The sequence below is a fragment of the Giraffa tippelskirchi genome, chromosome 10 (genome assembly GCF_054371585.1).
Source record: "Giraffa tippelskirchi isolate mGirTip1 chromosome 10, T2T-mGirTip1v1.2.pri, whole genome shotgun sequence".
In the NCBI taxonomy this organism is placed as follows: Eukaryota; Metazoa; Chordata; class Mammalia; order Artiodactyla; family Giraffidae; genus Giraffa; species Giraffa tippelskirchi.
The window spans coordinates 6,497,368-6,518,621 of record NC_137284.1 but is presented as its reverse complement, the minus strand read 5'-3'; the positions used below and the strand labels follow the sequence as shown (position 1 = coordinate 6,518,621).

Genomic DNA, 21,254 nt, shown 5'->3' with positions numbered 1-21,254 from the left:
TGAAGACCCGGGGCGCGCCTGGAGGAGGCGGGGCCGGGGCCAGTGGGCGGAGCCGGAGCGCAGCTCCGGGTCTAGGCGGAGCCCGGGTTCAGCGCTAGTGGGGGCTCTGCCCTGGGAGGCCGCTGTTTAGGCCCGCACGCAGCTCCGCATCTGGTGCTCATTACAGGATGACAAAGAGCCGGCTCTGGGCCCCCTGCCCCACTCCCATCCCCGCCCTCTGACAGCAGTGCTTTTAACTCCTTCCTGCCCTCGAGGCGCTCTGGATCGCCTGCCCAGGGTCACAGGAGGGAATTCCAGTCCTTCCCGTCCTGGGGGGTTTTGCCACCCCACAGGCCGTGCCCCCTACCTTCTCCTCCGATCTAACTCTTTGGAACACCCCTCTACCCCCCACTCCCATCCAGTGAACCTCTCTGGCTGCACCTCCGACGTTAAAAGCTTGGGCTGGATCTAGTGGGGGCGTCTGGTTTGAGTTAAGAGGAACGTGAGAGCCCGGGGGGGGGGGCGGTGCGCAGCGTTCCCTCCGCCCCCTCCGCGCCGCCCCCCACCCCGCGCCCCCATTCGTCCCAACTCCCATCCCTCCTCTCCTGGTACCGTGGGGCCCAGCTGAACCTTCTAGCCCAGGCCCAGCCCCTGGGGGTCAGAGGGTAGCAAAGGGCATTGAGTAGGGAAGGGAGCTCTGGACCACCCCTCCTCGCCCGTCCGGGTGGTCGTGGTGGTTCTCTTCCGTCCTAATTAGAGGTCCGTTAGAAGCTGCAACTGAAAAATTACAGAGGTGGTGGGAACCGGCGCCTCCCCCTCCCAGTGCCCGTCTCTCGCAGTCCCCAAGGCAATGAGCCCAGGATGAGAGAGGTTGCTGGATCCCCACAGGCTGTGATGATTTTGTTTTTTTTTTTTTACCATCCCCTCCTCCCGTTCACCGGACAGCTCAGCTTGGAGCAGCCCAAACCTTTCTCAGCCTGGGGTTTCCCTGACCCAGCACCATGCACACAGAAGGGCTCCGTGTGGCTCAAGCGACAGAGGCCTTGCTCAGGAGGCAGCCCAGGGAGCTGGGTATGGGATCTCTCTCCCGGGTTCCTTTCTCTCTTCAGCCTGCTAGGCTCTCCCCAAGCAGAGAGGAGCGCCTCCTGAGCACCTACAACCCCGAGGGGTGACAACACCCTTGACTCAAGCCATCTGAGCTCCAGCCAACTTCTGCAGCCTTCAGGGAGAGGAAGAGAAGTACCAGCAGAAAGTCAGGAGAAGCTCACCCTCTGGGCCCCCTTCACTCCCCAGAATCACCAGGCCTAGAGCTTACCTTTGACCCCTAAGCCCCAGTTTGGCTCCAGGTCAGCAGAAGCCCTCATTTCAGACTCAGTCCCACCTTCTAAGAGTTTTGGTTAAAAGAGAAACAAACATGAAATTCTCTTCATGCCAAACCTCCCACTCCTAGGCTTGCTGTGTGACCTTGGGCAAGGTTCTGCCCTCTCTGGGTTCCTGTTTCCCTGAGAATCTCTAAAACATACCCTCCCTTAAGGAGTCTTACCTTATTTCCTTGGGGGCCCAAACAAGCTGAAGGAAGATCCCTTCCTTTTTTCCTGAGTCCTCCCAGACCCTCCCCTCAGGCACCAATGGGGATCAGAAGCTTTGGGTGAGGTTGGCACCCCGTTTATTGGAGAAGTCCCCAGCACCCACCCCCTGAGGTCCTGGGGGCCTTGGCGTCTCCTCCACCATGAGTGCTGGGCCAAGAAAACAGAGTTCCCAAGAGTCAAGTCTAGTGGCTGACTGAGAGAGGAGCCTGGCTGGGCCCGGGGGAGCAGGAAGCCTTCTGTCCAGCTGGGCAGCCCCCATGGGTCCCTGGTGCAGCCTGGGCCATGAGTCCAATGCATGCCCCTTCCCCTTCACCCCATGGGGGGGGGGCTGCACCTCATCACACGCTGGTTCTGCAGGTCTGCACCCCTGTGAGGCTGCCCCGGTGGGGCGCAGGTTCCGTCGGGCCCTTGCTCCCGGCATGGGTGACCCAGCGATAGCAGTCGGTCACACGCTTGTTGGGCGCATGGGGGCCACAGCGGGTGCAGTACACAATGCCCAGTGCAAGTAGGACCACCAAGAAGACGCATGTTGGCACTAGGAGTGCCACCAGGAGCCACCGGTCATCCCTCCGGCTTCGGCCAGCTGGACTGGCCTCCCCCAGGGCTGGAGGAGCTGATGTGGGGGCCGCCGAGGGAAGCCACGGAGCCAGACTGGGGTCAGGAGTACCTTCCCTTGGGACTTGTGGGGCTTTGGAGTGGGGATGTGGAGCGCTGGTGAGTGAGGTCTGGCTAGTAGAGCTCTGAGGGGGCAGAGGAGTGTGGAGAGCTGGGGGTTGGGAGGCAGCAGGCCCAGGGACTTGATGGGCAGAGGGCACAGGGGACCTGAAGGCAGTGGTCCGAGAAGGCTGGACAGTAGAAGTAACGGGATGGTGGCCAGCCTGGGCTTTGAGGATCGGGACATCTGGGGTCACAGGGGGTTGAGGGGGACTGGAGGTGGTGACCAGAGGGGTGTGATTAGCTGGGATTCGAGGCAAACGCGTGGTGTTCTGGGTATCAGCGACCTGGATATCTGGGAACATGGGGGACTGGTGAGCGGGGAAGAGCTTGGGATATTTGGCTGAGGCCACTGGGGGCTGGTGAGCAGGGGTTGGTCCTGGCTGTGCGGCAGAGATAACGAGGGGTCGGTGGGCAGAAGGCAGGTCTGGATAGTTGGCTGAGATCATGGGGAACTGGTGGTCAGAGGGCAAAGCTGGGTGTATGGCAGGGATCACAGGGGGTTGGGGGGCTGGGGCCAGGGGTGGGCGTGTGGCAGAGATAATAGCGGGTTGGTGGGCAGAAGGCAGTGGGGGGCGCGTGGCCGAGACCACCACAGGCTGGGTGACAGAGAGCACTGAGGAGTGGTGGGGGACCCCGGGGGCACTAAGTGGGGGTGGCCAGGTGGGGTACAGGTAGGGCACCCCTGGCTCCCCGTCCTCTGGGAAGCTAGGTCTATACACCAAGTCAAAGTCGGATGACTGCGTGGCCTCCATCCACGGGATCCCAGGCATCTCTGTCCAGCCACCATCGAAGGCCTCCCAGGCTTCTTCTTCGTCCTCTTCCTCCTCCCCTTCATCCAGCAACCCGTCCTCAAGGTCCTGGGACGCCCGGGCACCCATGGCCCCAGCGGGGCTGCAGCTGATCCCATCAGCCTCCAGCTCGTGGCCCTCGCTGCAGTAGCACTCAAAGCCACCGACGTAGTTGACACACATCTGCTGGCACACGCCGGCAATCTGGCACTCGTCCGTGTCCACGCAGCGGTGCGGCTCATCCTCCGCAGGCCGGAAACCCAGGCGACAGTGGCAGCTGTAGCCCTGCGGCCCTCCAGGCTCACACTGCTGCTCGCACGGGGCATGGGCACACGGGTCCTCGCAGCTGTGCCCATCCGCTGCCAGCCGGAATCCCTCGCTGCAGCGACAGGACACCCGACCATCCGCTGCCTCGACGCACTCGTGTTCACAGCCCCCGTTGTCAGGGCCACAGCCGGTACCAGGGCACAAGGGCCCCGTCCGCGACCAGCCCACGCCACCCTCAGGCTGCTTCACGCAGAGCAGAGAGGCTTTTCTGCCAGCCTGGCATGGCACGGCAGCCACGGAGCCGAAGGGCAGCCACTCAAACTCCGCAGAGACCAGGTGGAAGGGCGTGGTGTAGACGGCTGGGCCGGCCTGGCCCACCTCCTCGGGCAGCGCGGGGCAGGAGCCCTCGAAGCCGAACTGGCACAGGTAACCATCGACGGCCAGCGTGCAAGAGCCCTCGAGCCAGCGATGCTCGCCGCTTGCCTCCAGGGCGGCGCAGCGTTGGGCCGGGCAGGGCCCGCCCGTGGCAGGCTGGGCCCAGTTGGTGAAGGCGGTGTCCTGGTCCCCCGTGGTCCACGTGAAGCCGCGCAGCGGGCGCTGGGGCTGGCATTGCCGGGCCTGCCGCTGCAGCCCGATCCACAGCAGCCGATTGGCCGGCCCGGAGCCCACCAGGCTGTCCACACGCCGGGCCTCCTCGAGGGTCCGCGGGGTGGCCAGGTCGCCCCCCAGCTCGCGGCAAGCCCGCCAGGCCTCCAGGAAGGTGCGGCGCCGCGGGAAAAGCACGTAACAGCTGCCCGGGGCGCAGGCAGCGCGGGGCTCGGTGGCCCAGGGGGCCTGGCCCAGTGTGGGCACCGCGGCCGCCCAGGCCAGCAGCAGGCGCAGCAGCATCGCGACGCCCCCCGACTGGCCCGGGCCGGGCAGGCGGCGGCTCTTGACAGGGGGAGGGACTGGAGCCTCTGGTGGGCGGGCCGGGGGCGGGCCCGGGCCGGGCTCAGGCCTTGTAAGGAGTGGGGCTGGGGCCGCTGCCAGCTCCCTGCTCCCGCTCCCCCGGGGCCGCCAGAGCAGGAAGCCGTCGGGCGGGGGGCAGGGGTGGGGTGGGGTACTGGGGTGGGGGCGGGGGAGGGGAGGAGGCTCAGCTAATGGGCTGGGGAGCCCGGGTAGGAGGCGGGAGGACCCCCAGAAACGTCCTGCGCCGTCTGGGGCCCTTGGCGGTGGGGTGAGGTCGTTCCCAGAGACTCCCGGAGACACGAATGGGGACACACCGCCCTCATCACACCCGTGAACAGCCGCCCGTCCTGTGGGTGGAAACGCGCTCTGACTCAGGCCCTCACATCACACACGTGTGTGCGCTCCTTCCGTCCCAGATCGGCCTACGCTCCGACACGCTGACCGCTCTAGGTGTCCCTGCAAAAGGGAGGTGGCATCTACGGGCCCTAAGACGGGAAATCCCTCAGGGTCGCGTGCAGCCCCGGGGTGTGGGAACTACCTGGATCACACAGGAGCCAGCATCCTCCGGCCTCATTTCTCTACAGGGCTCCTGCCGCTACCTCTGCCCTCGAGCCTCCCGGCTCCAGCTGGACGGGGGTGAGGCCTGGGGGGAAGGAGGAGGGGCAGGGGGCTGCCCTCCCTTCACCTCTGCTCAGCCTGGGGCCCTGGGAACCTGGACTTAGAGGGGGCGGAGGCGGCCCCTAAACAGGAAATGCTTCGCTTGGGCTCCTGCTGCAGGAGGGCTGGGTGCGTGGGGGAGGGGGCCGGGCAGGGTGAGCAGGGCTGGCTGGGGCCGACTGGGAGAGGCCATGTTTGGGCACAGGGCACACAATGATGCACACATGTGTGTGACACAGGCATCACATGTGTGCCGCCGTCCCTGCCCCCAGGGCCTACTCTGCAGGCCTGGCCTGGGTCCTCTTCCCGCCCCTCCTGGAAGCCTCTAGAGGCATGTGTGCTGAGCCCCATCATTCAGGATGGTCCCCTGGGAGCTGTTTGCCAGATTAACCCCTGCACACCCACTGCGCTCCTAGCAGGAATTTGAGCCAGGGCTGGAGACACAGAGAAGAAGTTCTGCCCTTCCGTGTGCTGCCCCTGGGCCAGTTCGGCTTCCCACTCTGCCCCCGACCTGCTGTGTGACGGCAGCAAGTGGCTGACCTTCTCTGGGTCTCCATTTTCATTACCTACAAAATGAGGGGAACGTGCCAGGGCCCTTCAGCTCAGCAGGGCTATTGTATCACTGCACTCAGTGTGCGCAAATGTGCTTTGTCAGCTGTTCCTTAGTCTTCTGAGCAAATCTGGGTGGTGGGGGAGGTGGAACCAGGGCAGCCTTGCTAACCTTCTTACAGTGGCAGGGCTGGCCCTGAAGACGTGGCCAGTCGCCTGGAGAGCCGAGGCTTTGGAAGGGCTTGCCTGATGCCAGGAAGGTGGTTCTTTCAAGGTTTCCATCTGTGAAGTATAGAGATTTATCCCCTTTCTCAGGGGAGGAAAGTCAATATGGAGCCGTTCATCCTTCCACTGGCTCAGGCCCAAAGCCTTGAGATCATCCTTGACTCCTCTTTCTCCCACACCCCACGTCCAATCTCTCAGCAATCCTGTTGGCTTCACCTTCAAAATAGATCCAGAATCTGATTGCTTCTCACCGCTTTCTCTGCCACCCACGTCTGGCCCAAGCCATTACACTTGTCCATCTACATTCTTGCAACAGCCTCTCCTCTGGTCCCTCTCTTGCCTTCTCCATCCTGTCAGGGAGATCTTTTTAAAACCAAGTTAGATCCAATCACTCTCCTGCTCAGAACTGTCGTGGCCCCCATCTCACTCAGAAGGAAGGCCAAAGTCTTCACCAAATATGGCCCCCAGGCCCTTGTAATCTCCCTGCAAACTCCCTCTCTCATCCGTCTCTTCCCCTCACTCCTGCTGCTCCAGCCACTCTGGCCTGTGGCTGTTCCTTAAGCTCACTAGGCCACGTGTCTACCTCAGGGCCTTTGCATTGGCTGTTCCTCTACCTAGAACACTCTTCCTGCAAGAGACGAAGTCTCTGATTCTTTACTTTCTTCAGGTCTCAGCTCAAGCATCAGCATCCCACATTCCCCCGGCCCCACCATACCTTGGTCTTGTTCCATTTTTCTCCTTTGCACTTACCACTATTTGACATGGTATAGGTTTGCTTTTTGGCCTGGTGGCTCAGATGGTAAAGAATCTGCCTGCAATGCAGGCAACCTAGCTTCTTCGATCCCTGGGTCAGGAAGATCCCCTGGAGAAGGGAATGGCTACCCACTCCAATATTCTTGCCTGGGAAATCCCACAGAGAGAGGAATCTGGCAGGCTACAGTCCATAAGGTCACAAAGAGTTGGACACAACTGAGAGACTAATACTTTCACTTTTTTCACTTTCTGAATTCCCCAGTAGCCGGGGTTTTTTGGCCTCAGCATGATTGAGACTCAGGCAGGGCTGGGTAATGACACCTTGTGGACACTGTTCTGTGCATTGTAAGGTGTTTAGCAGCATCCTTGGCTTCTCTCTAGATGCCAGTAGCATTCCTCCAGGTGGAACAATCAAAAAGGACTCCAGTCATCACCAAACGTCATATCCCCTGGGGGCAGCATTGCCCAGAGTGGAGAACCCCTGTCCAGGCGACCAGAAGCTCTATTCCTGTAGGGTCATTGTCTTGTTTCTTACTGTATTCCCCAAGCCAGGAAAGCTCCTGGCCCACAGATGCCGCTCAGTGGGGCTTGCTGAATGAAAGAATGAATGAAGGGGGAAATTCCCTGGTAGTCCAGTGGTTAGGACTCCATGCTTTCACTGTTGTGGGCCTGGGTTTGATCCCTGGTCAGGGAACTAAGGTCCCACATGCTACTTGCAGCCAAATAAACCAAAGACGTTTAAAAAAAAGATGGAAGGAAGGAAATGTGGGAATGAGACTCAGCTAAGTGAAGAACCTGGCTCAGGGCAATGCAGTGGGGATGGTGGAATTCTATCTGTAGCCAAAGCCTATTTGCTTCCCACATCCACCAGCCTCCCCCAGAAGTCATCCATCCTAGACCTGGGAGATTCCTGGAAATCAACAAGATTTTCTTTTCAGCACAGGAGGCCCAGGGAGTCTCAGAGCGAGTCAGTGGCAGGGTTGGGACTAGAAACAAGACATTAGACCCTTCTTCTAGTTCCCTTTTTGCTGCAGCACCCGGAAGAGTCATTGGAGTGGTCTGAGAGGTGGGTGTGACGTCAAGAAGTGAGGATGGAAGGAAGGCATGATGGGAAGAAGGCAGAGCCGAAACAAAGTTACTGAGTTGGGAGAGCTCCCGATGAGTTTGGAGAATACGAAGGACACTGCTCAGTCTGGAGAGGGGTTAGGGTGAGAGGGACAACAGAGAGTGGAGAGAGAAAGGGGGTAGAGATTTGGCCTGGGAGGTGGTGGAGCTGCCCCTGGAAGGCTGGCTTCCATCATGGGGGCACAGGGCAGAGGCGAGATGATGAGAAATCCCTGTGGCTGGTGTGCGGTGGATGGAGGGGGAGCTGGAGGCCAGGGACCAGTTAGGAGGTTGTTGCAATAGTCTGGGAGGGGGGAGGGAGCTGGCTGGAGAGCTGGGCAGCAGGCGGGGCAGGCTGGGGGAGGCAGCCTCTGGAGGCTCCTCAGGGGCGGGCCGGAGCCTGGTCCAAGGGTGTGGCGGTCCCAGTCATGATTCGGGCAATGGCCAGTGCTGGGGCGTCTGAGGGGAGGCTGCAGGCCGTCTGGCGAGTGGGTGGGTCAGATCCGGGGTCAGGACTACAGCCTCAGTAGGGGTGAGGCACTGGGGGACAGGCAAACGACCCAGGAGGAAGAGGGTCAAGGGCCAAATTCCAGACGGCCGGCTGGGCAAGTGGAGGGAAGCCTGAGCCAGGATGGCTGGCGGTGGTGGGGCGGACGGGGCCACCCCTGACTGCCACCAGACTAAGGGTTTGATAGGTAGAGCATGAGACTTGGTGATGTACCAGGGCGCCCAGTTTGGGTGGGCATCTAGCACTCACCTGTGCCCCCGGCCAGGTTGGGAGAGGTAACGTGGAAGCTGCCCAAGAATTTCCCACTCTAATCAGGACGGAGATTGCAGTGGGCAAGCATCGTGGTTCTGGGGGTGAGGGGTAGAGAGGGGCTTGTTGGGGTCTTGCAGCCAGTCCTATTCAGCCTGACTCATCTTGGTTCACCAAGAGCCCAGAGAATATGCTGTGCAATGAATGCTTCAGAGGATGGGTAGGTGGGGATATGGATGGATAGATGGAAGCATGGCTTAGACTGGAGAACTGGTCGCTGGATGGATGGTTAGACAGATGGATAGACAGAAGGATTGAGGGATGAGCAAGTGGATGGATAGATAGATTGCTAAGTAGGCAGGTGTGTAGATGAGAAAACGTTTAGATGCCTGGCTGGGTATAGGTAGAGTCAGAATTGCTCAGTTATGATTAGCTGCCACCATGATGGGTCGCACGGTCAGAATGTGACTCTGGGGGTTGCGAGGAGTATAGCCCAGGAGGACGAGATGGCTTGGGCCACCCCCTGGCAGGGATCATGGCTGTTGTCTCCCTGTTACCACCCAGCTGGATTTCTCTGTTGGGTCCTGAGGCCAATGTGTTTCCCTGGCTGGTGTGGGGACAGCTCAGGACACCAGGCGTGGTTCAGGCTGGGAGTCAGGAGGCTGGGCTCCCTGCTCGCACCGTGGCCTTTATGGGGAGAGCTCACCTCAGGAGGGACACAGGGACAGAAGCCCACTTCCCCAGAAGGAGCACTGGCTTCCAGCTCCTGGGACAAGCCAGGCGGTGGTTTTGGAGGCAGTGTGCGGACCCGTGGGGGTGGGGGCAAAGGCAGCTTGCAGAGGGGGCTGGCCCAAAGAGGGCCCAGTGGAACAGCCAGGATGGGGGGGCTGAGTGTGATTGGGGGGCGCCCCCTGGGCAGGCGTCCTGGAGAGCCTTGGCACGACGGGCCGCTGAGCCAGCACATTGCTTTGTGCACGAATCACCTCCTTTCCTCCTTCCTCTTTTGTCCCCCTCCCCCACCCCCTCCATGTCTAAATTCTTCCCAAACCACCCCAGCCTTCAAGCTTTGGGAGAAAGGGCCAATGGGTGGGCGGGAGGCGCCTGGTCTTGGGTGGGAGAGGTCCCAGGGCAGGAGTGGGGAGGGAGGGGGGTTGACAGCGGGCCCCTCCCCTGCCCCACGTGCTGGGGCCGCACCCTGTGTACTTCTGGATAGGAGAGCCCCACAGGAAGGGGGGTGTTGCCGGACTGGACAGGGTGGGAGAGAGAGAGACTTGGAGAAGGTGGGGCCCAGGAAGAAGGGGTGTCTTCCAGGCCTGGCCCCTGGGGGTAAAGGATTCTGACAGCTGGAGGGGGCTGAGGCCGGGTGGAGGTGTCTTTGCCATAGAGACCGTGAGTGTGTTTGTGGGTGTCACCTTGGTGTTTATGCACGACCGTGTGCGTGCGTGTGCGTGTGTGTGTGTGCATGCGTGCACTCTCAAGAGCCTGGCACTGCTGTGGGTGTGCACAGCTGGATGATACGTGTCCCCTAGGGCCTGCACCTGTGCCCACAGCTGTGAGGACAGAAGCATATGGCGGCCCTGGGATGGCCCAACCTGGGCCCAGCTGGAGCCCCATTCCTTCTCCTGGCCGAGGCCGGACCTGAACATCTGGCCACATCTGGCTGGGGGGCCGCGAGTCCTGGAGCCCCCATGAGAGATAGAGGAGCCCAGTCGTGCTCCCCGGCCCAGAGAGGGCAGGCTGGCAGCAGGTCACACAGGTGGAGGCGAGGCGGGGCCTGTACCCGAGGCAGGGTCCTGGGACCACCAGAGGACTGCTCTGTTCCTTGCTGGGGCCCTTTGGCTGGGGGGCCCCACCGAGCGGCCCTGCTGTGTGATTAAGGGACATCCCGGCTGGGCTTTCTCAGGCTACAGCTGCCTCATCTGCAGCGGGGTTCCCTTAGCGGTGGACTCTCTGATCCCTGTGGTGTCTGGCAAAGGCCGGCCGCCAGGGTGACCCGCTGTGCCTGGTTTTGTGAGGACTTGCCTGGTCTCAGTGCTGCAAGTCCCCTGTCCCTGGAGCCTCCTCCTCGGCCCCGCAAACGAGGATGGTTGGTCCTCCTGTCTCCAGGGACGTTTCTCCATTCGCCATCTTCCTGCCCAATCAAGTCCCCAGGGACCTCCATGTCCCACTTCCCTCCCTCTGACCGCAGGGTGTCTTCCTCTCGCCTCCTCTCTCTCGCCTCTCTGTCAGGGTCTCTAGCTCCCCTGTCTGTCTCTGGGGTCCCTCTGTCTCCTCTCCTGTCCCCGGGATGGTCCCCTTGTTGGTCTCTGGGGTCTGTCTCTCTGTTCTCTGCCCTCTTCAGTGTCTCCCCTCTAGAGTCTCTCCCGCTCTGTCTCCCCCATTCTGTCCCAGGGTCTCTGGCTCACCGCCTTCCCTGGGTGGTCTAGGCCCTCCCTCTCTCCCCTGGCTTGAAGCCCCAGGACTGGCTGGGGTGGGAGCCAGGTCTGGGGGCTGTGACCAGGCCGGGAAGGGGAACCCAAGCAGACATGATATTTATGTTAGGACTTCAAAGTGGAGCAGAGCCCAAGGCGGGGGGTTGGTGAGGGCTGTCGAGGGGCGGGAGGGGTGGGAGGGAGGCAGGCAAGAGCCAGACTGAGGTCAGCTCAGGCCCCGCCCCGGTGAGGGTCTCCTTGGTGACACACACCTCCCCCGTGGGACACTGAGACCCAGAGTGGGCTATTTTGGTGCCGAGTTCCAAGAAAGGCACTTCCTGCACCCGCGGCCTGTCCCCAGCCCCATCCTCTCTTCCTGTCACCCTGCAGGGGGAGCTGGGTCCTCGCCTGGGAGGCAGGGGGCTTGGCGGGGGGAGGGGGGAGCGGGAGCCGAGGACTCCTGCAGGAAAACATCCCTGGCACTGGGACAGGCGCGTCCTCAGCTCTCTCTTGCAGAGGCCTTGCCTGGCAGGGCAGCGAGGGTCTGTAACCCCGTGGGCCCCGACTGGGCCAGGCTGGTCCAGCCACTCAAGGCCTCCGGGGGCCATGGGGCTGCCTGCCTGAGGGCCCGAGGGGCCGAGAAGGCCGTGAAGGTCACCCCACCCTTGCCCCGCCACCCTTGGCCTAACCCCTGCTAAAGACACCCAGCTGTTGGGGCCAGGAAGGCATGGGGTCAGGGGCCCAGGCCCTGGGCGGGATGGGTGGGAGGGACTGTTTGTCTCATTCTGCGACTCAGTTCCTTGTCCTAAGCCCCGTCCAGGAGCCAGACCCAGCAGACACCCCTTCAGGCCGGGGCCACCTTCCCCCGCAGGAAGCCTCCCCCGTCTCAGACTAGAGGCTTGCTCTGGACCCAAGACCCTCTGGTCCCAGGCCCACTTGGGCCTCCAAAGCCCCATGCCCCTGGACTGTTCCCCCCGGCCCCCCTTCCCCAGGCACTTCCCATGAATCACTCAGGCTGGAATCTGATGAGCTCAGGCCTCCCCGCCCAGTGCTGCCGGCCTCTGCCTCCTGCCTGGCCAGTGGGGTCGCCACACCCCCCACGAGGGTCTTCTCAGCAACTCACAACCCCCACCAGGGTCCACCATGGGGTGGGGCGGCTGAGTGGCAGCTGGGACAGGCCCCGGCCGTGTGGGTCCGCGTCTGTGTCTGCACTTGTGTGTGTGAGCGTCTGCACTTCTCCGCCTGTGCAGCATAGGAAGGAGGACGCCTGTCCGAGCCGGGGCCTTGGGTGTGTCCGTGGCAGTCCGGCAGGGGTGGGTGTGTGTCAAGGAGTCCTTGTGGAGCAGGTCACCGCATGTCTCAGTGTCTCTGTATGTGTGTCAGGGAGTCCCATTCTGAACCCCAAAGGGAGGGTGTTGAGGGAATAGCTCTGAGCTCGCAGGCCCAGGGACGTCCGTGTCAGGGTGTGGCTCAGAGGAGGGGCCGTGTGTGTCCCTGTCCCGTCCCGCAGGGCACGAACGGCTGGCAGGGTCAGGGTGTTCCTAACGCTCTGGGTGTTCCTCTTAAGGGTGGCGGCGCTCAAGCATTCTGGTAAGTGACTGTGCCAGGTGAGGTGTGACACAGCCCGTGTACCAATGAGTCAGGGTGTTTTGTGTGTCCGGTTGTGCACATGAACGTGGTCCCCAGGCCATGCAGGGTGTTCATCGCTTTGTTTTCAAGTTGAGTCAGGGCGTTGTGGATCTCAGTGACGCCGCCTTCCTCCCCACCCCTGGCAGGGTCCTCTCTCAGGCCACCCCACAGGCCTGGCTCCCGGGCCTGCCTGGAAAGAGAGCCCTGGGGGGGGAAGTGGCCGCTCCCGCATTCCCTTCCCAACCTCCGCTAGCAGGATCCTGTTCACAGGGCGGTCCCGGGGCCCCTCTGCAGAGCTGCTTCCCTCTTGGGCACCAGGCCCTGCACCATCCTCGAAGGGAGTGCCCTGGGTCCCTGGATGGCCTCAGGAGAGAAGGGACCTTGGCAATGACGGGGAACAGGGCACGCTCGCCCCCTAGTGGCAGCAATGGAGGCTGCACCGCCACCCCGAGTCCCAAGAACTGGGATGAACCGTGTAGGCTGTCTTCCTGGATCAATTATTCCGCACACACTTACCAAGTGCCAGTTCCGGGCCAGGCATTGTTCGAGGCCCCCAAGATTCAGCAGGGAACAAGGCTGACTTGGCTCTGGCCTTCGGGTAAGGAAGACAGACGGTAAACAAACTCAGAGGACTACTGTGAGGTGGTAAGTGCAACAGTTCCAAGTGAGGAAATGACGGCTGCTCCTCCAGAGATCCAAGTGTCAGGGTCAGCCCTGCCCTGCGGCAGTGGACGCTGGGCTCAGCGTGGCCCCTCTCAGAGCCCGGACTTCCTCTTCCAGAGGGTGACAGGTGGGTGGCAGGGGTGTGAGTGGGGGCAGTACAGACCAGAGTGCACACTAGGCTGCCCACATCACATCTGACTCCCTCCAGCTGCGGCTGTGGGTGCTTAGCCGGTTACTGCTGAGTGGATGAGTACACAGTCCTTCTCTCTGGGAGGACTGTAGAATCTGAAGATCCACGGAACCTGGTGTCTGGGTCCTTTGCCCTGCAACGAGTCACTTTCCCTGAGCAAGCCTGTTTCCTCCTCTGTAAAATGGGGATAGTGAGATCAATCCTAGACGGACTTATCATTGCCTGCCCTGGAGCCCCAAGCCCTGTACGATGACCCTTGGTCATGTGGATTTACCTGGTCAGGACCCCTGAACCATCAGAATCTCTTCAGAAGATAAACTGGGAGATTCAGGAGGCAGGCAGGGCCTGGCAATGCTCCAATGAGCCCTTCCTGGGGGCGTGCTGGATTCCCAGAGCCAGGAATTAGGACTGAGCCCTGGAGGGGGTGGGAGGGGCTTGCAGAGGCCCGCTTGCAGAGGCCGCCTCGCAGGGGCCCAGAAGCCTCTGCCAGTCCTAGTTCCCAAGAGACCGCCTCTACATCCGGCCCTGGGGCTCTCTGAACACCTCCTACGACCAGGACCTTCCTCTGGGACTGAAGTTGAGACATCCTGTGTTTGGTTCCCAGAACCCAGCCCTCCCTTAGCCTCCCACATCACTGCCTTTCGCTCTTAGTTATCAAACTCCAATCAGTGGATAACATTTATTGAGCGCCTGTGGAGCGCCCAGCACTGTACAAGGCACTGGGGTGGGTGCGGGACTGGTGGGGAATACATACGAAAGAGTGAAGGGAGACCCCTTGCCGGTGAGAAGCTTGTGTGTGTGCGTGGGTGTGTGTGTGGGGGGAGGGGGAGTGGAAGTTGGCGGAGAGCTGCCGATGGCCTAGTGAGAAATGTGGGAGTCCTGCACCCAGGCTGTACCTGGAGGGTCTGAAATCCCAACGGCTGTGATTTCGGCCTCGCAGCCGTCATGTCTGATATGTGGGCCAGTGACCCTTTGTGCTCAGGGCCCGAGCGAACCCCTCATAGACTGGCTAGGGTCCTCCTTCCACTGGGGCCTAGTTGCTTCCCAGGGAGTGGTCCCCAGAGGCCAGCCTCATCCAGACCTCAGACTCCCAAGAGAGCTGAGGGCCAGAAGTCTTGGCTCTTGCACTGCCCCTTAGTTGCTTGGCGGCTGCAAGACCGCAAACCTCAGGACCACCTGCACCGCTGCGGCCCTGGAGCCGCAGTCGTCTATCAGGGCGTCCTCTCAGCCGCTTCCTGGGCCACATGTGCCCTCTTGTGGTGGTTCTCGGTATTTTCTTTGCTCATTTGCTGCCTCCCTGGACCTCCAGCTCAATCGCTCACATCTGTCTGACTATGACCCCATGGATTGTAGCCCACCAGGCTCCTCTGTCCATGGGATTTCCCAGGCAAAAATACTAGAGTGGGTTTCCTGCCATTTCCTCCTCCAGGGGATCGTCTGGATCCAGGGATCGAACCCCCATCTCCTACATCTCCTGCACTGCAGGCAGATTCTTTACCACTGAGCCATTGGAGAAGCCCTAGACCTTGAGCATTAATTTACTGGTGGCTTAGAACACGAGGCATAGTTGGAACCTGACTCCTGATCTGGCCTAATGGTCCGCTGTGTGGCGTCTTAGGAGTCACTTTCCCCAGCCTCGGTGGGTAATAAATCAGGCCCTGTCTCCTGAAAACCTCTTGTGAGGTCCAAGAGACTTCAGTGTGGAAGAGACAGTTTCCGAGTCCTCATTCCATTTCAGAAGGCTGTCTTGCCTGTCCGCTTTCTCTGGGACAGCAGTGTGCCTGGAAGGACTTCTTATCTTGGGGAAAGACTAGAACAGGGGTGCTCCCTTGGCTGAACCTGACCCCCTAGATGTCCCCTGGGGCCACCTGGAGAACCTCTCCCTTAGGTGAGGGTGGAGAATGGACCCCTGGAGAGGCGTGTGTATGTGCAAGCTGGGGGTTTTGCTAATATTCAACCTCTTTCTCTCCCCTTTCCCCTAGTTGTGCTCTGCTCTGCAACAAAACCATCTATTCTGAGCCGTGGAAGGCTTCTGGGAGACAGCAGGATAGCAGTAGTACCCCCACTTTACTGGCGGGGACACTGAGGTTTGGAGGTGCTTGTTCTGCAAGTGGTGTGGGCAGGGCTGGGCCCCGAGGCCTTGCTGCCTCTCTGAATCCTCCTGACACCCGGGAATTGGTGGGGCCTTTCTGGGCCTTGAACCCCCCACCCCTCCCCACTGCCGCCAGAGGTGAGGCCCCTGCTGGATTTCTCCCCTGCTGGACACACTCCTCACTGCGGGCTGCCTGGCCTCCAGATAGGGGAGCAGGAGGAGAGGCCAAGGGCCTTTATCTGGGGCCCCCCAGACCCCTTGAGCTTCACCCAAGTGCCCTGGATGTGGCCAGCAGGTGTGATGGCGTGCTGGAGGGTCAGAGGTGGCGGCAGACTGGGAGCAGAGTGGGGGAGACTCTGGGGGCTGCGGCCTTGGCCGGCGAGGCTGACGCTCTGCAGCAGGCTCTGAGCTTCCTGCCCCACACAGCCCTTCTGTCCACTCCCAGCTACTCCTCTGCGGCCTGGCTCTCCTCAGTCTCTGGCCACCTTGGCTGAGCGGAGCCTCCCCTGGCCTGGCCCTCGGCCCCCTCGGCCACTGTCTCAGATTCTCCCCTGCCATCCCTGAGGCTGGTTTTGGCCTCAGTGTCCCCAGCTCCCCGGCTCCCTTTCTCCTCCTCCCTGTCCCCTGCCTCTGGCCCCCCACTGCCCTCCCCTGTGGCAGCCCCAGGTGAGGCCCCCAGGGTCTCAGGCTGCTCTGCCCGGCGGTAGACGAGGTAGCCGGCGGTGGGGAGCCCATGAGCCAGGGCTCCAGGTGGCAGGTGCTGGTAGTCCTGCCCCTTGTACAGGAAGAGGCCAAAAGTATCAGGCTGGGTCACCCGGAACTTGGTGGCACAGAGCTTGTTCAGCGTGGCAATCGAGGCTCCTGGGGGCACAGCCAGCGTCTTGGAGGTGCAGCCACTGCTGGGGTCCTGATAGGCCACGCGGAGGAGATGCTGTGCAGGGAGAAGCGAAAACAAGAACTCAGTCCTGCCTTCGGTGACAGGGGTGGATGGAACAGAGCCAGTGGTAGAACCAGCAGCCAAAGCTTTCTGAATAAGGTGAGCTCTGAGGGGGCTCCTTGAATGAGCTGTCCCCAGGCTCGTGGGTCAGAGCCGCGGGCTAGAAGGACGGCCCAGCAGGCCTCTACAGCCTATCGATCCCACTCAGGTCGAGCTTACTCTGTGCTCTCAGCGCTTGTTCTGAGTTAACGCATTTCATCCAATATCAACTCCAGGATGTAGGTACTATTACCCCATTTTACAGACAAGAAAACTGAGGCACAAAGAGGACACCTAACTGGCCCAAACTTCCATAGCCAGAAAGCAGAAGACCCAGCATTTGGAACCAAGATCTGGCTACAAAATCTAGACTCTTAGCCAAGGCCAAGGAAGGAAGGTTCCCTTGACTGGATGGAAGGAGGTGAATGGCAGAGATACTCTCTGGCTCTCAGGACACCTCACCTGAGCCGGGGGTGGGGTGAGGGCAGGGGCGGAGAGCGAGGGTGAAGGGGGCATGGGCTGGAAGCCCGAGTCCAGGTGGCAGCCAGAAGCCAGGATCTGGGGTTTGAGCCTGCCTGTGTCCCTTTCCCTTCCCATGTCGTGTCTCAGTTTCCTCATCTGTAAAATGGGCATAATAATGGTCCCACTTCAGTTTCTGTGAAGACTGTGGGCCACCAGAGCACTGAGCCGTGTCGTCTGGTGGGATGCACCGTCCAGAAAGGCTGGCTCGGACGCGTGTTCCGAATGGGGTGCTGTCTGTCGCCTAGTGATGCAGGACTGCCCTTCCCCTTTCTCTGCCTTTCCTGAGTCTCACTGGGCGAAGGAGGGGACCGTGCCAGATGACGCCGGGTGCCCCCCGGGGCTGGCCAGTCCCGTTACCTGGAAGCAGTGGGTGGCGGGCAGGCGGCGCTGCTCCCAGAGGCTGAGTGAGCGCTGAAGCTCCTGCGAGGGGCTCAGGGGGAGGGCGTGGGCCTCAGTCAGGCCACTCAGCAGGGCCAGGCTGGCTGAGAGGCTGGTCAGGTAGTAGCCGCCTGGGACACGAGGGGAGGGCTGCGGCTCAGGCTCGGTGTGAGCCACTGCTCCTCCCTGCCTCCCCTGCTCAGTCAGGGCGCCCCAGCCCCACCCAGGCAGAAGCGGGGGCCCGTGGGGTCCCTCACCCTCTCCGGTGAGCAGGGCAGGCTCCAGGAGCTCTGACATGTACTCGGCTTCCAGCAGCAGCTCAGGAAGGTCACAGTGGGCCAGGACGAGGCTCAGCAATGGCAGGAACTCGTCGGCCCCCGCGCCCTCCCCTGTAGGTGGTGGATGAGGCCACAGGGTCAGGATCATCCGCTACTTATCTTAGACAACGACCCTCCCTTTGCCTGCCAGGCAACGTGGTCTCTATGGCAACCAGGGGCACTGGATGGGGAGTGGATGCTCTGCTTCCTGGGCCAGTTTTACCATCTGTGAAATGGGATCCATATATATATATATAATTTTTTTTTTCTTTGTTTTCCCTGCTGTGCCATTCCTGGAGCCTCTGCGCGGTGGCCTGCCTCTGAGTTCGCAGGGGCTGGTAGGAGGGGGCATACCTGCCTGGGTCCTCAGGGCCGTGTAGAGCAGCTTGCAGGCCTGCAGGAGCCGCTTGACCTGGGCGCTGGGTGAGTAGGTGCGAAGCAGCTGTAGCAGCTTCTGACGCACCTGCTCCATCTCTACCGGGGAGGGCAGGCTTAAGTGGGACCCGAAGGCACTGGCGCCCCGGGCCCGGGCCAGGCGGAGGCCTTCAGCCAGGCGGCCCAGGGAGCTATTGGCTGAAAGCCGGCGCCGCAGGCGGGCCACTAGGATGGGCCGCAGGGGCTTGAGCACTGAGCGGTGCAGTGACTTCTCCAGGACGCGTTCTGTAGGGGAGAGGCAGGCAGGGGTCAGAGGAACTGGGGTGGGGTGGGAGTCCTGGGGAGGAAGGGCATGATCAGGAGGGGAGAGGGATGAAAAAGAGGAGGAATCTTTGTGACTGGGAGAGAGGCGGTGGGCAGAAGATGCTTGAATGGTGCAGAGACAAGGTGGGTGTACACGAAGAACAGATGAGAGACAGGCCAGCCCTGGAGAGGCAAAGAGAGAGGAAGGCGGAAGAGCTGAATTCTGGAGACGGGGCTGCACTAGCGGACCCCGGGCTGGAGTCTCACCCAGCCTGTCTGGTGGCAGCAGCTTCTCTGGGCCCAGCTCCGTGCTCAGCATGGCTCGGGCCCGGCTCACGGCCTCGCGGATGGCCTGCAGCTCCCGGGGTTCGGGGCTGGCACGCACCTGGGTCAGCAGGTCCTGCACCAGCTGTCCCACAGCTGTGTGTCTGTCCTGCGTCAGCGCCGCAGCTGCCCGGCCCACCTGCCGCTCAGGCGCTATCAGGGAGCAGAAAGCAGCACTCATGGACCGAAGCAGGGGCCGCCGCCGCCGCTGGTGGCCCAGGTGGGGTGAGGTCGCTGGGCTCCCCTGGGACCCTGGCACCCCCTCCTCCTCTGAGCTGCTGGGGGAGGCGCAGTCCACCTCCTGGAGGGAGGGCAGCGGCGGGAGGCTGGGGCCGGCGCCCCCTGGCACACGGTACCCCACTGAGCTCTCCCTCCGTAGCAGCTGGCGAGGGGGCAACCTTTCTGTCTGGTTGGGGGCTGCCCCTGGCAACACCGGGACTGGGGGAGGCGGCACAGCTGGGGGAGACAGGGGGCTGGAGGTCTCCGTGGACACACGCACTTTGAAGCTCCGCTTGAATTTCTCCCGCTTGGTGGGGCCCAGATCCCCTGGGAATAGGGGGTTGAAGAAACACAAGGCGGCTCCGGTGCCCTGGTCCAGCTCTTGTGGGGGCCGGGGCTTCAGCCGGGGCAGCGGGGGACCTTCTGATGGGCCTGGCTGAGCCTTGGTGTTGAGGGAGGAGCTCCAGAACTCTAGGGAAGAGAAACAGGTTTGGCCTCGGGGTGGGGGTCGGGGGGCTCAGGGAGGGGACCCAACTGGGAGAAACTCCCAGGCTTCAGGCTGTGTGCCTTCACCTTCCCTTTCCCTCTTGGCCTCAGCTTGTCCATCTGTGCAGTGGGTAGCCCAGGAGCCCTTACCCATGCCCAGATGGGAGATGGCTTCCAGCTCCTTGTGGGTGGCTGCCTGGCGGATGGCTCTGGGGAGCTGAAGCGGGAGGAGAAGAATGTCCCTGAGGCCAGAAGGGAGCAAAAAGTGGGCAGTGAGGAAAGCTCTGGGCAGCGGGCACCGGGAGTGCCCGTGGGCAAGGAGGACAAGGAGTCCCGGGAAGGGAAGCAGGTCCCTGTGGAGAGCAGGCGCCCTGCAGGCAGGCTCACCGGGTGTGGCAGTAGGCACAGATCAGCTGGATCAGGTCTAGGAACACGAGCTCTGAGCCCTCCAGGGAGACGCCTGAGGGATGGGAATTGAGATTGTTCTCTGGGGGCACCCCCCTGTGCCCCAACCTGCTGCTTCCAGCCCCTCCCGCCAGGCCGGGCCAGTTCCTCTCACCCCCAGCGGTCTCCTGGATACAGTGGCTGGAGACAAAGGAGGGGCCACCGGCCTCGGGCAGCCGCACGCACAGGGCTTGGCACTGGCGACTGTTAGACTTCCGTACCAGGAATGTCTGCGAGTGGACAGGGATCAGAGGCTCGGGTCCTCTGTGTCCAGCCCCTCGCCCCCCCTACCCTCAGCCTCCAGCCCCAGGGGTGGGGAGAGACTCACCCCAGGGGGCTCGGTCCTCAGCACGTGCAGCGCGGCCGCCTCGTTGGCCCGCAGCTGCAGCCACACGGGCCGGGTGAGCAGCAGGCGCTCCCGCAGGCTCACGGTGCGCCCCGGCCGCTGCGATCCACCTGCCTGCGCCCCGCCGCCGGCACCAGGCACATCGTACCGCGGGTCCTGGGCTGGCCTGGCGGGGGCGGGGGCACCAGACCTGAGCAAGGTTTTGCCCAACCGTCTCCCCTTCCTTTGCCCTGGGACAGACCCAGCTCGGGTTCCCCACCTTCCACACCACCCCACCGGGGCTGCCCTTCCAACTTCACTAACTTTTCTCTCTCCAGGTGCCCAGAAGCGAAGCTGGCTGGATGGGGGGCTCCGAGAGGGCCTGTTCCTGGCTCCCCGGGGGTTTCCATGGCTGGAAGCTCCTCTGGTCTCTCCCGGTACTCAGAGAAGCCAGCCCCCAAGGCGTGAGCACTCACATTCCCAGTGGTGAGTAACACTTCCTGAGGGCGGTTCGCCCTGTCACACCCGCCAGTTAACTCTTGTGTGTCCACTCAGCCCTGGCAGTGCCTGCTTCCTCTGCTCTGGGCCCAGCCTCTGGGGGCAGGGATCCCCTCCATGCAGGTGGCCTGCCCAGGGTTCCAGCTGTGGGGCTGCCACCTCCACACGGCACGTCCTGCAGCCTTGCCAGACTCCTCGAACCACACAGGTGGGCAGGAAGGGGTTAAGCAGGGCCCGCCAAGGTCTCCGCGGGCCTCGCCCTTGGGGCACCTTCAAGTCTGTGGTCAACTGCTCATCTGTCCCTGGCCCTGAGGTCAGCCTTTTGGGAGAGTGCCCCCTACTGGCCACAGATGACGCATGCTTGAGCTTAACTTGGTTTTGGGGATTTCAGGTTGCCTTGGAGAAAGGATGCTGTGTCTCCATGGAAACTAACCCCTTCGCTTAGTGGAGGTTCTGGGGGTGGTTCTGACACTCAGCGCTAAACAGGGGGGAGTCTGGCTGTGAGGTCGTCAGCACATGGCGCTGCTGCTGGCTGCCTCCCACGCACACAGGCTCTGCCAGCCTGCCTTGCCAATCTGCCAAGAGACTGGGGCAGGTGCAGACATGATCCAGTCTCTAGGCACGGAGCACCCAGGCCATGTGCTCGGCCTGTGTCACAAGTTGCTTCAGACTTTGCTCACCAGCATCAGGCAGCCCAGGGCCCAGCCCCCCACACCTGGAGCAGATGTGTGGGGGAATGCCCCCTTCCCCAGCCTATACCCCAAGTCAG

At 62.0% G+C, this 21,254-nt stretch overlaps 2 protein-coding genes and 1 non-coding gene across 6 annotated transcripts; 1 reads left to right on the top strand and 2 right to left on the bottom strand.

Moving 5' to 3' along the window:
- Window positions 1-1,622: 1,622 nt before the first annotated feature.
- On the bottom strand, window positions 1,623-4,245 carry CD248 (CD248 molecule). The gene has a single exon (XM_081532176.1). It carries the CDS (start codon window positions 4,226-4,228, stop codon window positions 1,907-1,909), a length of 2,322 nt encoding a protein of 773 aa, XP_081388302.1. The 5' UTR covers window positions 4,229-4,245; the 3' UTR covers window positions 1,623-1,906.
- A 2,848-nt stretch (window positions 4,246-7,093) lies between these two features.
- Window positions 7,094-7,166, top strand: TRNAE-UUC (transfer RNA glutamic acid (anticodon UUC)). Its single transcript has one exon. It is a non-coding gene; the product is annotated as a tRNA-Glu (tRNA).
- A 6,725-nt stretch (window positions 7,167-13,891) lies between these two features.
- RIN1 (Ras and Rab interactor 1) lies at window positions 13,892-20,472 on the bottom strand. Of its 4 annotated transcripts, none has more exons than XM_081532167.1 (10): window positions 20,312-20,463; window positions 19,991-20,174; window positions 19,778-19,892; window positions 19,606-19,678; window positions 19,369-19,460; window positions 18,457-19,203; window positions 17,866-18,171; window positions 17,452-17,583; window positions 17,174-17,325; window positions 13,892-16,249 (listed from the first exon to the last, which is right to left on the bottom strand). In XM_081532167.1, the coding sequence occupies exons 1-10, from the start codon at window positions 20,395-20,397 to the stop codon at window positions 15,764-15,766; spliced, it is 2,373 nt and encodes a 790-aa protein (XP_081388293.1). In that variant the 5' UTR covers window positions 20,398-20,463; the 3' UTR covers window positions 13,892-15,763. The 4 variants fall into 4 exon arrangements, with proteins under 4 accessions (XP_081388293.1, XP_081388294.1, XP_081388295.1 ...); XM_081532168.1 differs by having other exon boundaries at window positions 17,866-17,985; XM_081532169.1 differs by having other exon boundaries at window positions 17,866-19,203; window positions 19,369-19,435; window positions 20,312-20,472.
- Window positions 20,473-21,254: the final 782 nt, after the last annotated feature.

Coding starts and splice junctions, on each gene's coding strand:
- RIN1 (XM_081532166.1), bottom strand. CDS start 20,397: ATGGAAACCCCCGGGGAGCCAGGAACAGGCCCTCTCGGAGCCCCCCAT. Junction 20,175..20,311: donor GGGCACCTGGAGAGAGAAAA/GTTAGTGAAGTT, acceptor CGCCCCCGCCAG/GCCAGCCCAGGACCCGCGGT. Junction 16,250..17,173: donor CCGCCACCCACTGCTTCCAG/GTAACGGGACTG, acceptor CTCCCTGCACAG/CATCTCCTCCGCGTGGCCTA.
- CD248 (XM_081532176.1), bottom strand. CDS start 4,228: ATGCTGCTGCGCCTGCTGCTGGCCTGGGCGGCCGCGGTGCCCACACTG.